Raw genomic sequence first — 14,503 nt, 5'->3', positions numbered from 1 at the left:
TACATGAAACACAGCAGGTAATAAATCATTATTACATACTTGATTTCTTTAAGGCAGTGTTTTAAGAAATCATAAGGAAAATTTTCCATCTTTTTGGATGATCAACATCTTTTATCTGCTCAGCAGAGCCTCTGGCACATGGTAGATGATCAATAAATGGTAACTGATAGGATTCTTATTTTATATTGTGCCTTAAAAAAATGACTGTATAAAGTTTTCTTCTTCTGGGCTATTAAGTGAATTGTTATCTTTTTATTATCAGAAGAAAAACACCCAGGGAAGAGTATTCTTCAGGCATGTTTATATTTTCTTCTATCTTTTTTTTTTTTAAGTTATGGGACCCTATGTAAGAAAAGTTCTGTGTGATGAACTGGGAGCTCCAGCCAACTCCGCAATAAACTGTGTCCCACTAGAAGACTTCGGAGGGCAGCACCCAGACCCAAACCTGACCTATGCAACCACCCTCCTGGAAGCCATGAAGGGGGGAGAATATGGATTTGGAGCTGCGTTTGATGCTGATGGGGTGAGTGAGAGGGTTTCCAGTCTGCTGACCCTCTTATCACGTGATGGAAGAAACATCAGAAACCAGAGACTGGAGATCCTGTGCGTGGGGCACTGGGCTCAGAGCTCATGAGCGTGGGGCACTGGGCTCGGCTGCGGCACGGCCGTTCAGTGCTAGATAACACCATGCAACAGCCACAGCTTTTCATAGTTTCAGATTGATGGATGTTATTTAGAAATTATTTCTTTAAAAAAAAAACCAGCCAGGCAATAAATTTTCATGTATTGCTGGCTTCGTTGAAAGTACCGCATTAAGAGTCCGGCTATTTATCAATTACCACCACTCTCCAGTCCATGTGGGGGGAGGAAGGGATTGAGTCTGTGGAAGTCACTGAAGCATGAAGGAGCTGTGCACACATCTCAGCAAGTGGACCTAATTCCAGCTGTATCAAGATTCTAGGCCCCTGAGGGGTTTATATGGTTTCTCACACTTCCTTTGGCCAATTCAAATTGTGTGAGGCTGTTTCAGTGGCAGGAAAGAGGCTTGTGTTAATGATGGAAACTGGGTACGAAGACCAGATGCTCCTTAGTGATAATCTTCACACATTCCTCCCCCACAGGACCGTTATATGATCCTTGGCCAAAATGGCTTCTTTGTGAGTCCCTCAGACTCTCTCGCCATCATCGCTGCCAACCTCTCTTGCATTCCGTATTTCCGTCAGATGGGGGTTCGCGGGTTTGGGAGGAGTATGCCAACCAGCACGGCTCTGGACAGGTAAGCAGGGACATTACTAAGATATAGCACATGATAAACCTCTGAGCCACGGCCCCTCTGTTGGGGACTTTCTCCCTGCTCCACTGCTATTCTGGTGACAGCCTGGGGACTTCAGGATGTGGTGTGATATAGCAGCATGAAATTCAAGTGGTCTGAGCTGGATTCTTCTTTCTTATTTCATCATCTCTATGTCGTTCTTTTTAAAATCTGCAATATGGGGATGCTAACAGTGTCATCCTTGCATAAATTGTGGTGAGGTATGGATGACATCATGCTTTCTGTCACCAGAGGTGCTTGTCCATTCCTTTACTACAGATTTCATTGCTGTTGGCTTGTTTCATTGGATACGTTTTGTTCATCCATATGCATTTCATTAAAACATAGTAAATATCTCATAAATATGTAGTCTTCCTGAATCTGAAGGTATATATAAATATATATATGTATGTATACATGTATGTATACATATGTGTGTGTGTGTGTAAAACGAAAAGAGCAGGGAGTTTGAGGTCAGATTATGTTATATACAGGACTCAGCTTCCATCTTCATCTGGTGAGTTGAAACAGGGATGCTACACTGCAGGTTGGTTGCAAGAATGAAATGACAGAGAGCACCCCCAGGAGGTTCATTCTGGGGGCCCTTGAAGTGGGACCTGGATTTGATCAAACCCAGAGCCTAGAACCTGCTAGGCAAGCTCTCTGCCACGGAGCTACATTCTTGTTTTCAAAAACACCTATCCAAGACCACACATTAGGTCTGGTTGTGACATGTGGTGTTCTTACTTAGCACAATTCCTGTCCTTTGGCACAGATATTTGGAGATCTGGCTGATTGGGCTGTCCTACAGAATTCCACCTTCTAGATGGTGTGACTATTTTCTTGTGATGTTACTTTTCAGTTCTTCCTATTGTAAAAGTTATATGCTGTAAAATGTATAAACTTGAGAGTGAATAAAGTCTGGAGGTGTAAACATGCAGTTAGCCTCCATTAAGACAAAGGTGTGGCTTGCTCCCAGAATCCCCCAAACTCTCCTACCTCTTCTGGTTCCTGCAGACAGCCATTGCCATAGTTTCTACCACTATTGAGGCCTGCCTATTTTAAACTAGACATGGGTGGGATCCTCTGCATGTCACCCTCCATGAATCCCTTTTTAACTTATCCTTATCGTTGCATATATCAGAAGCACATCTCTCCTTGCTATGAAGTATATTAATATGTGAGAATATCACCATTTGTTTTTCCAGATTCTCATTGATAGACAGCTGGGTTCTCTGCAGCTGGTAGCTATTTAAGGGTTTTGTTGTTGCTGTTGTTGACACATTTTAATCATGCCAGGGTAAATACCTAAGAATAAATATTGATTTTTAGGATAGTTGTACATTCAATAAGCTGAAAACTGTTTTTTACCATATGCGTTTCTCAGAAATGTAGGGGTTGTAGTTTAATCGTATCCTTACTGATATCAGGGGCTTGGGACAGATTTTTAACTATGGTCATTCTATTGTGTGACAGATATCATTTTATTGTAGTTTAAAATCTCACTACACAATAACTGACAATTTTGAATGATTTTGTAAGCTTACCAGCTCCTTGTTACCTTCTTCCATTGTGTATTCATTTAAAGGGTATTTGCATGTACTTAAAATTGAGTTACTGTCTTTTGTGTTATTGATTTGTGGAGGTATATATATATATATATATGATTAGCCTTTTGTCAAATATAGTATTGCTTATATTTTCCCTGCCTGGAGTTTGCCCCCCAACCCTCTATATGTGTGTATATGTGTGCACATGTGTGTGTTTGTGTACATGTGTGTGTTTGTGTACAAGTGTGTGTGTGTGTGTGTGTGTGAGAGAGACCTTGATTGAGGTCGTGTTGAATCTATGGGTCCATTTCAGGAGGACTGCATTTTAATGATATCGGCTCTCACAGTCCATGGGTGTATGTCGAAGTAGCCTTTTTTGAGTGTCTTACATCTAAACTTGAAGTTTTTTGTGAAGGTACCTCATGGTTCTTGTTACATGTTGATCCTGTTGTGAGTGAAATAGTTTTGTTTTTGTTTTTTTAAAGAGAATTATTTTATTATTTTTAATTTTTATTTGTGTGTACGTATGTATCTGTGTGAGTGGATGCCATACGGTTTAGGCTCCCAGGGAAAGGATCCAGGGCATTATGTAGTTTATTTGATATCACAGGATTCTACTTAAACCCAATTTTATAATTTAGACAGAATTTGCATATATACCACTTATCCTGACAATAGTTGTTGCTGTTGTTGTTGTTGTTGTTTGGAACATGTACCAGTCATTGCTCTCAATCTGTTAATGATGAGCCAGTCATCAGGAGAGTTAAGAGCCTTGTGCTGGGTCCCACAGTTAACTGGAAACTGGCAGGATTCGGCCCTGTATCTCCTGATACACTCACTCGGGGATCCAGAGGGTGCCAGCCGGAGTGGTTGAAAACTCCGCCTAGCTCTCCTGTGGGGTAGCCAACAGCTTACTGAGCCAGGGCCAGGAGTGGGAAGTTTCATTCTGACAACAGAAATCATTTGTCCTCTTTTCTCGTGGAAATGTCCCAGGAGCTCTTGATTTCACTTTATCCACTTTCCCAAGAAAACCTCTGTTCAGTCAGAAGCCAGAGGCCCTGCTTAGAGATGCACAATGGGCCTGTTCTGATACGTGAGTGACCGTTTAAAAGGATTATTCATGCTTGCTGGTTGGGATTCAGGGTTCTGTGGGGCTCTGACGTGCTGATTTGCTTTGGGTATTTGATCTGCTGGGTAGCTCCCTTGTGTGTTCTCATGATGGACACTTTATAAGCCTCTTTCTTCCTGCGGAACAAATGCGGGTCGGTCTTCTTGTGGTTTCCCAAATCACTTGTTGTTATTATTATTGTTGTTATCGCTATAATTAAGTGAATGAAACCATAGGTTTGTATCCACAAATGCCAGGGTGACATTGAAGGCTTGAGAGATGGACAATGATCCACTTAACCCTTGGTATTTCAGAATGGGCAGGGCACCTATGGAACTGACGAGTTATCCAAACTTTAATTGTTCACAAATAAAACTGGTGTTTCCCAGGGAAAGTCTTTCATTGCCTTTAACTTCCATTCTCACAGTATCACGAAGACAAAGATTCCATTTATCCCCAGATAATAAACTTTCAGCTTTGAAAATGGCATTCTTTGGGGACCCTGTCATCTGAATGTGTCTCATTCTTGGTACAGATGAGCTGGGTTGTTGAAAACATTCTGGGTCAGATGATTGGCGAAGCAATGCACATTGGAAGTGTGTTTGTGGCCCAAGGTCTGTCTCCACCCACGTGGAGGTACTAAATCATCCCTGGTGTCATCATCATTTAGTAATATTTATGATGCTCCTATCTGTGCTTGGGGCTGTGCCGAAAGCTGTGCAAGGCAAGGCAAACATGCAGGCTCCAGGCCTGTTCACTAGGGAGAGTTCTACTCTTACAGGAGGCCAGCATTCCTGAAGACATTCAAAGGGTCCAGCTATGATAATGTTTTGACTACAAACAAGGCCACAAAGGGTCCATATGTATAAACAGGTCAGTGACACACTAGTGACCTTCGACTCCCCTGCCTCCCTTTTTTGCTCTCAGTGCCACCTGCGTGTCCAGTATTAATTCGCTAGAAAATATTTTCTAAGTACGTTCTATGCCCTAGATGTGGTCCCTTGCTATGGCAGAACTCACCATCTAACAAGACAGAAAATAACATGTAAAGAAAAAAAGCATGGGCACACAAATTGGAATATAAGGTATGGGGATAGGAACTTGGCACCATAAACTTGGTGAGGAGGGGGCTTAGAAAGGGTGGTTACAGAAAGACTCTGAGGAGGTCACAGGTAGGTCAGGGGCCATCAGAAACATGCAGCTGGGCCTGGCTGTGAGGCTGGGCTAAGGAGTCCCATATAACACATATGAAAGCACTTACCCGTGAGTCTGTGGTTTGCTGTGGTTGTCTGCCAATCCTCAGTCTACAATACAGACTGTAGCTTATCTTGATCATGCTCAGCTGGTTCCTGGAATTCAGACAGTGTTAATCCTGCAAGTATGCGGGATTCTACTGATGTATGGTGACCTCGACCCTCGCCACATCCACAGCTCCGTGCTGTTTCATCTCCTGAATCAGTCATGATGTACATGGCGATGAGACGGACAGTGATGAGTTAGGGCCGATCGCTCGGCTTCCTTAGATTGCTTTTGCAACAAAATGATGGGAACATTTTTGCCTCAGCAGATAAATATGGCCGTGTCTCCTAGTGAAACAGCAGAGGGAAAAACTGGGAAAGCCTTTATCACAGATTGCCATGAAACTCTTCACACCCATTAGAATGAAGGCAAGAAGGAACTGGTGCTCTGAAAAGAGGCTTTACAGATGGCTTAGTGGTTCAGAGCTACTCTTGCAAAGGACCCGAGTTTGCTTCCTAGCAACCACATTGGTCAGTTCACAGCTGCCTATAAGTCCCAACTCCAGGAAAGCTGATACCTTCTTCTGCCTTCTGCTCATGTGCACACAAAGATATACATGCAACGCATCATCAAAAAACTCCAAAGGGGGGGGTGCCTTACAAAAGAGAATCTGTGGAAGCATAAATAAAGTTAAGGAAACTTCCCAAGGTCAGAAAAGAATGGGGAGGCCAGTGTGACAGTAATTACTGACGTGACTCTCTAGGACTGGAAAGACGGTTGCATGTGGACTGAGCTTGAAGGGAGAGAGATGTAATGAACTCTGTCCTCTCTCCCTCCACTCTCCTGCTATTGCCTCCAACTGACCTAACCTAGAGAGAGCTTAGGAATTCCCTTTGGGAAGGAGAGCAGGATACTGAGTGAAATGGGAATCAAGGAATGGAAGGGAACAGCCAGCACACAAGCCAGCCTTTCTGGATCTCTCAACTTGCTCACTATACATCCAGTCTCTCTCCTTTGGGGGACCTCAACTTAGACAGGTTTGTCATACCCAGCATTTTGTAACTGGCCTTATTTATTATTATTATTATTATTGGTTTCTTACATGAACTAGCTTTTTGGTGCTGGTTTTTGCACATGATAGGCAGAGCACTGCACCACTGGCCCATGTTCCAGACAGGAGGGCTTCTTTCTGATCCCTTATAACATTCAACATTTGTGTTTTCTCTGATTCAGCTCCAGCACAGACCACAGTAGTGCGCTTGAGCATCCCACTGTGTTTCGACTCAGTCTCCACTTTCAAGTCTTGTGCTGACTGCTCTGGTTCTCATGTTATTTCTTCCTTGGGTTATTGCAATAATTGTTCGTCTTCATCCCTTATTCTGGATCCCCCCAAGGACGTTTTTCTAAAGCACAAAATCATACCTCTCTCCTTCCTAAAGTTTTTCTGGTGTCCTCCATTCCGGTGCCTGGGTATACAGATCCCACCAGTCCCTGTTATGCTGTCTTCTGCCTTTTAGATCCATGCGGCTTATGGTTCCCCTGGTCCATGACCTCTTCAGTGCATGTCCAGGCGCTTCTCTGAGTGCTGCCTTTACCTGCCTCACTCCAGCTCATTGTTTTCATTTTGAGTTTGGAGTCCAGCATTACCTTTGAGTCTTTGGCGTCAAAGACCCTCCACCTTAAAGCAGAGAGTGAGCCTTGCTCTTCTCGAATCCTTTGCCACTATAATAACAGGAATTAAAACCACTGTCCCTTTCCTCGAAAATTGGCACAGAACTTGTTTTTGGTGTATACTTAGTAAATGAATGAGTGGCATTTCTTCAGTTTGGGTACTTACCATATTGGAAAAATGGCTTGCTGAACACCACAGATTGGTGCATATAATTCTGAAAGATTACTGTGCACTGCCAACAGACCTCCATTGACTTTTGAACCAAGATAAATTTTGTGATGCTATCACTCAGATACAGGGGAAATAGACACACTTGCTAAGGAGAAAACAAAGGATGCCAAAGGACCCAGTCTTAGTTGGGTATTGTCTTACTCAGGGTTTCTATTCCTGCACAAAGCATCATGACTAAAGTAAGTTGGGGAGGAAAAGGTTTATTCAGCTTACACTTCCACATTGCTGTTCATCACCAAAGGAAGTCAGGACTGGAACTCAAGCAGGCCAGGAAGCAGGAGCTAATGCAGAGGCCATGGAGGGATGTTCCTTACTGGCTTGCTTCCCTTGGCTTGCTCAGCTTGCTTGCTTGCTTGCTTGCTCTCTCTCTGTCTGTCTCTGTCTCTCTTTCTTATTAGATATTCTCTTCATTTGCATTTCAAATACTATCCCAAAAGTCCCCTATACCCTCCCCCCACCCTGCTCCCCAACCCACCTACCCACTGCTGCTTCCTGGCCCTGGCATTCCCCTGTACTGGGGCATATAATCTTTGCAAGACAAAGGGCCTCTCCTCTCATTGATGGTCTACTAGGCCATCCTCTGCTACATATGTAACTAGAGACACAAGCTCTGGGTGGGGGATACTGGTTAGTTCATATTGTTGTTCCTCCTATAGGGTTGCAGACCCCTTTAGTTCCTTGGGTACTTTCTCTAGCTCCTTCATTGGGGGCTCAGCTTGCTTTCTTATAGAACCCAAAACTACCAGCCCAGAGATGGTACCACTCACAAGGGGTTCTGCCCCTTTGATCACTAATTGAGAAAATGCCCCACAGCTGGATCTCATGGAGGCACTTCCCCAACTGAAGCTCCTTTCTCTGTGATAACTCCAGCTGTGTCAAGTTGACAGAAAACCAGGCAGTAATAACAGTAATAGCAGTCATAAACAGTGCTCAATTTGTGGTTTTCATGAACGTGTATGTGTCCTTTGAGAGTTGAATTTTTAGAGATGGCAGGCAAGTACTGAAGCCCGTGTCACATGTGACTTAATGTGAGAGGAAATGATAGTCACATTCTGGCTAATAATTAAAATCTGTTCCAACCTAGGTCTCTGCTGCATGCCTTGGTAGACAGGAGGAGCAGTGAGCTCACTCTTAGGATGTTTAGAGCAGTGGTTCTCAACCTTCCTAAGGCAGAGACCCTTTAATACAGTTCTTCACATTGTGGTGACACCTCAACAATAAAATTATATTTGTGGTTCTTTCATAATTACAATTTTTCTACAATTACAATTGTAACATAAATATCTGTGCTTTCTGATGGTCTTAGGTGACCCCTGTGAAAGGGTCGTTAGACCCTCGCCCAAAGGGTCGCAGCCTACAGGTTGAGAACCATTGGTTTAGCACCTGCCTAGCACTCCTTCCTGTGTTGTTTTTGTGTTCATGCCCTGGGAAGGATGATGAGAGCATGTGTGCCTGCTACCCAGCATTTCTAAGTGTAGGTATTAGGTGGGACGGTGGTATAGAGGATGGCGTTTGTGTGTCGCAAGAGTGAGAGGAATGGACATTTCTGAACAGAAGGTGCCCGGGCTTCTGAGACACTGGATAGATACATCATCTTCTTTCATGTTTTCAGAGTCACTACATTCTGCTCTGTGAGTTTGTCAGAAAAACAACTCTTGGATGGCTATTAAGTGGCCTGAGCTCCAAACTATGTCATTTTCCTTTCTCTCCCAAGTGAGTGGAAAGATGAATGACTTCTGTAGTGCCCTCTCTTGGGTCTGCTCTATCTGTAAGGATTCTTCATCATTCCTGATGCTGCCTGGGTATTGAGATTGGCAAAGGTGTCCAGGACCCCGTTCTCAGTCCTTTTACTCATGCAGTTTCCTTGGCCTTAGAGATATCATATTGACCACTGACAGAATTCTTCATGCTGAGTGAATCTCCTTAGCATCATCATGATTTTGACCGGGGTTAAAGACTACAGCGGGGTTTCAGAGATTTTCACTAAATCAGTGGTATGTCATTATTTATAGCTTCGTTTTGATTTGTGGAGGATGTGTTTGCTTAAATAATCTCCTTTATTCCTCATGACTTAAAATATGTATCTATCATAGAAAGCAATCCAAGAGAGGTGATTAAGTGATTTAGAAAGCAATCCTATTGGTTACTGTAAAGGGTAATGAGGTAACCAGACAGAGAGCATTGCTTTGTGTCTTGATGATGGTGGTAGTTACACAATTATGTAGCCTTGCTAAGTTCCATGGAGCTATACAATTAAAATTAAGGAAAGGGAGACAGTGAATCTAATTTTTACAAGTTATACTTTAGTAAAAGCAACAAAATAATCGAACCAGTTTCTGTAAAAGAGAAGAATGCATTTCTTTTGAGTCTTCCTCTACAGCCAGCATCAGGAACTGTCATTTACTGTGCATGACTCCCTTTGTCACCACAGAGCTTTGCACACACAGAGACCTTCCTGAAAATGTTGGTTGGAGTCAGAAGACAGGAGGGGGGCCTCTGAATTTTTTTCTTCTTCATGCTGAATCAGAACATAAGTGTGCCAGCGGCAACCTTGTCTTCTTTGACAAAGACTTACCTTTTTCATTTAGAGCTGGAAAATTTTACAATTTGAAAAACCAGTAGTCAGATTTCTTAACCACAGAAAACATACAGGGAAGCCAGCCAGCAGGGTAGCCCTCATCCCATTTGCTTGGCCTGTAGCATTGCCTTTACATGAAAGAAAGTGATGAAGCATCCTAGGCCCAGTGTGTGTTTCCAGGATGCAAGAATGTTGAATTTTTATATGTGCTTCTATTCTGAAATGCTTTTTTTTTTGTAACTCCCATTAACAACAAAGAAAAATTAAATGACTTTTAAGTTTTAGCCTCCCAGGGTCATGGTAAGCTGGGCCAGCTGTCACATGGTTCAAATGCTGGCTGAATATCATTGGTTTTACTCGAGGAAGGAGAGAGAAGTGAGGTGGCTCGGAGGGGGATCTGAGAAGCTCCCCAGAGTGCTGCCCGTTCAACTGAGAGGAGAATATGACTGCATTTGAGAATACTGTTTCCCCCTCACATCCACAGAAATATTGGAAGAGACTATATTGTGGACACTGTATTTTTATAGAAAAGATATGATGCTAAGAGGTTACATAACTTGTTCAAGGCCAGATGAAAATGAAGATACCATCAAGGCTGTAGACATCAGATCATCTGCCTCAAGTCTTGTTGTTTTTTTACTACTCCTGCTGTTTGAAGCAACAAAAATTCTGGCTCTACAGGAATGGATGTCACTTGTGTGGTTGGCCTGGGGATCTGTGTGGCAGGAGAGACATATTGCCCAAATGATGCTAGATAGCACCAGACACAAATAAATAATTTTAACTCAAAAAGGCCTTGTAATTTTGATCCTTTTTTCATTTTTTTTTTTTTTTTGATCATGTACCTCTCATTAGTCAAACTTGGGAGGAAGCACTTCCTGGCTTTAACACGGGACTTCCAGGAAAATATTGTCAGGAGTTCAAGGTAATGTTGGAATGTACGTACACCCTTGCCCCAGGATCTGCTTGAAGCTGTAAGATCAGCACCACCAGCTGCACCAAGGCTGTTGATCTGGTTTCAGCAGCTTTGCCAGGCTGTCTTCTGTGCAAGTAGGGTAAGCAGATAAGATTCCTTCTCTCTGAGAGTTTTAAATCCAAGACAGACAGACAACACTGGTGAACACTGGTGACCCAAAACATAAATGGTATTGATGAAGTGTGATGGATTTCTTCCGTAGGGAATGGGCTAGCCATAGCTTTTCAGATACCCATGCCTAAAAGGAAGGAAAAAACAAAAAACAAAAAACCAGGACTCTTGGCTGACTCTGTCTGCATACTCTGCACAGATGAGAGTGGAGGCCTGGCTTGATTATCTTCAGCTCAGCTCAGATCTGGTTTCTACCTGAGGTATGACTCTGGCATTTGGATTTCCAGCTGCTTCTAGAGTCCCTGATTGCATCGGTGGCTTATATCCCAGCATTGAGGACAACTCTTTGGTGAGTTCAGGCCTGTATTTGAGACGGCAAGATCTCTATCCAGGACTCAGATTGTATCTCTCAGGTCCTTTGTACAGAATAGGAGAGAAATGAGATGAAGCGGGACCTAAATCGTTAAGCAGTGTTTGGCCCACACAAAGCATAGGCCGGCCTCAGGTGAACCTTGATCCAGCAGCTCATTTAACCTGGTTCTTCTCCTTTCTGCTTCCCTTGGAAGGTGTTGCTTGCATCTCTAGTCTTCTCACTCACTCTGGCTCTCTAGAGCAGAGTGGGTGGAGCAAATGTCACAGGGTTTCTAGATTTCACAGCACTCTGTTTATGAGGCTGAGAAGACGAAGGCACTAAACACGTTTCCTTGAGACTTGAACCTGGTTAGAGATTTCAACAGGGTCATAGCCAGTAGGGTGGGTGGACAGCCTTAAGCCTCTCCCCGTCCTTAAGCAGAGCTGGGAGGAGGATCATTCCTTCTTAGATCAAATGATGTTAATGGATACATTTGTTCTTTCTGCCCACTGAAAGTAGTACTTGAAGCAACGTTGTAACTCATTATTCCGCAAAGTGCAGTGAAATTCCTGAGGGGGTTGGGGTACAGTTTTAGAAGGGAATTCAGTGAACATTTGGAACCACCAGGGTACTGATGCTCCTGCAGAAGCCGGGACATAGTCCTCTTTGAGCTACCCTGAAATCTGTGTGCAGATAGCCTAGACTTGAACGCTTCCTGCTTTTTGACCTTGGGCTGGGGCTACCTGACTTTTCTGGTTTCCTTTCTTAAATAAGGCTGATGAGAGCAAACCTCTTTGTGACTAGTAAGTAGATGGGGGACACAGCTTAGAGCAGTGTTATCCATGGTAGGAGCTCAGGGAAGGAAGGCCGTTATTATCAGATGATGTTTTACAGACATCATCCAAACCATGGTGGATTAGCCTCATTAGCATCAGTTGCTTTTATCATTGCTGTGAGCAAATAATTGACACAAAGCGATTGAAGAGAGGAAAGGTTTATTCCGGCTTATGGTTCAAGGGGATCATTCCATCATGCCTGGGAAGTCATGGTTGCAGAACCAGGAGGCTGGGAGCTCACAATATATTTGCAATTAGGCAACAGGGTAGGAATGGTAAGCATGACTTGTCAATAGAGCCTCAACCCCTCACCCCAGGAACCCACTTCCTCTGGGGAGGCTCCATCAGATCCATCAGCTGGAAACTAAGTGTTCAAACACACGAGCCTATGGGAAACATTTCACATTGAAAACACAATGCACACTTAGGACTTAGCCTTTAAAGGTCAGTGACTTGAGTCGACCTCTGTATCATCCAGGTAGAGAGGTTGTGAGGTTCCTCGATGTGGGCCCTGTACACACCCTAAAGGAAGCCTGCTGTGTCAATGTCCCATACCCACAGATTTTATGATTATTTGATGATTAATGCCTGCTAATTGTCTTTAGCTCTTCTTTGTATGGTCCTTTTAGCTACGGATCCAGGACTAGGTCTGTTGCCCTTTGACCTATTTTTTAATTAATATCTTTAAAAGCTGCAAAGAGTGAGAAATCTTTGGACCTTTGTTCCCTCTAGAGACATGTTCATAGGAACATGTTGGATGCTACATGCCTATCTCCTTCGAAAATTCACTTGGTGGGAGAATTTTTGTTGTTGTTTTGTTTTTCTTTTAAAACACATCTGTGTCTGTCTGTATGCCAGCCAAAATCCATTAAATTTCCCAAACATTTATCTCTCCCATTAATTGTGATGATAGGGCTTTGACTGTATCTTGCAGACATCCCACTGAAACATATGTGAATCATGTCCGTATTGTAAGCATTTGCCCATTTTCTGATCTGGTTAGTAGTTCAGCCAAAAGCTACAAAAGTAAAATATGAGAAACACCATAATGGATTGTTTTGTGATAAACTTGTTCACAGAGAGATTTGTGAGAATGGATTTCTTTGTTACTCTGCAATTTCCTAACAGCAGCTGACCTTAATTTATTTGCTCTAAGTGTTTAATTTTCTGATTTTGTATTAACTTTGCCCCTTTCTCTGCTAAGCCACCACTCAAATCTTTTGCTGCATCACAGACAGATTCTGGAGATGGAAGTATTAAATATCAAACCTCTCAAATGGGATTCCTTTAAATGGATCTTATTAAATCCGACAGAGTCAAGAGTACTAGACACTTGAATATAGTGAGTGAGTCAAACAAGGTCTTAGAGATTTCTAGAGAAAACTAATGACATTTTGAGGCCACAGACTGGGTTGTAGTTCTGACTGGACATGACTAAGTTAAGGTCACTGCATTATTACTATAACAAAATACTCAAGGTAACTAACATTGTAAGGGGAAAAGTTTGTCTAAGTCATAGTTTTGGAGGTTCCAGGGCATAGTATGGCTTCAATTCTGGTGAAGAGCCTCCCAGCTACAGTAACATCATGGTAGAGTGCTACCACACATCATATGTGAATGTTGGCAAACAGGATGTTAGAGAGACAGAGATACTGGGAGCCTACATACCCCTTTATGAGTATACCCTCAACAGCTCAAATACCCCATTTAGGCCCACATTCCAATGGTTCCACTACCTTGGAGTCCAAGCTTTTTACTACATGGGCCCTCAAGGGACACAGTTCAGCAATTAAACTACATTCAAAGTATACTGCTGCCATCTCCTCTTCTTCCTCTTCTTCCTCCTCTTCTTTCTCTTTCTCTCCTCCTCCCCCTCCTTTCTTCTTCTTCTTCTTCTTCTTCTTCTTCTTCTTCTTCTTCTTCTTCTTCTTCTTCTTCTTCTTCTTCTTCTTTCTCTTCCTCCTCCTCCTCTTTCTCCTCCTCCTCCTCCTCCTCCTCTTCCTCCTCCTCCTTCTTCTTCTTCTTCTTCTTCTTCTTCTTCTTCTTCTTCTTCTTCTTCTTCTTCTTCTTCTTCTTCTTCTTCTTCTTCTCCCTCTTCTCCTCCCTGCCTCCTCCTCCTCTTTCATTCTCAGGGCTCAAGACAGTAGGACACAGAAATCCAGTCTCACAAATCTCTCTGTGAACAAGTTTATCACAAAACAATTCATTATGTGCTTCTCTTATTATACTTTTGTAGCTTTTGGCTGAACTACTAACCAAATTAGGAAATGGGCAAAAAATACCCATGTTTTAATATAGGAAGAGAAGAGGATAAAGAGCAGCCAAGGACACACAGCTCTCACAGAAATGGATACTGACATATATGATTAAGGCTCAGTGTTGAGAACTTTTGGGTTGAGAAATGTAGTCATCATACTGAGTGTTCACACACAGAGCCAAAAACTGAGTGTTCTTGTGAAGAAAGCAGGGCAGGCTAGTCAGAGGGGGCAAAGGGCAATCTCTGCCTCAGTTTTCAACAATGTCTTCAACACTCACTAT

General features: G+C 42.9%; 1 protein-coding gene across 1 annotated transcript in view; it reads left to right on the top strand.

Annotated features, from left to right (window-relative positions):
• The window catches only part of Pgm5 (phosphoglucomutase 5), a 183,582-nt gene that overhangs the window by 44,909 nt on the left and 124,170 nt on the right, over positions 1–14,503 (top strand). Inside the window, exons 5-6 of the mRNA NM_175013.2 lie at positions 333–523; positions 1,122–1,276. Coding sequence (NP_778178.3) covers positions 333–523; positions 1,122–1,276 — 346 coding nt within the window. The remainder of the gene's footprint in view (positions 1–332; positions 524–1,121; positions 1,277–14,503) is intronic.

The sequence above is a fragment of the Mus musculus genome, chromosome 19 (genome assembly GCF_000001635.26).
Source record: "Mus musculus strain C57BL/6J chromosome 19, GRCm38.p6 C57BL/6J".
In the NCBI taxonomy this organism is placed as follows: Eukaryota; Metazoa; Chordata; class Mammalia; order Rodentia; family Muridae; genus Mus; species Mus musculus.
The sequence above is the reverse complement of the archived record's forward strand: the minus strand, read 5'-3'. Positions and strand labels throughout refer to the sequence as shown.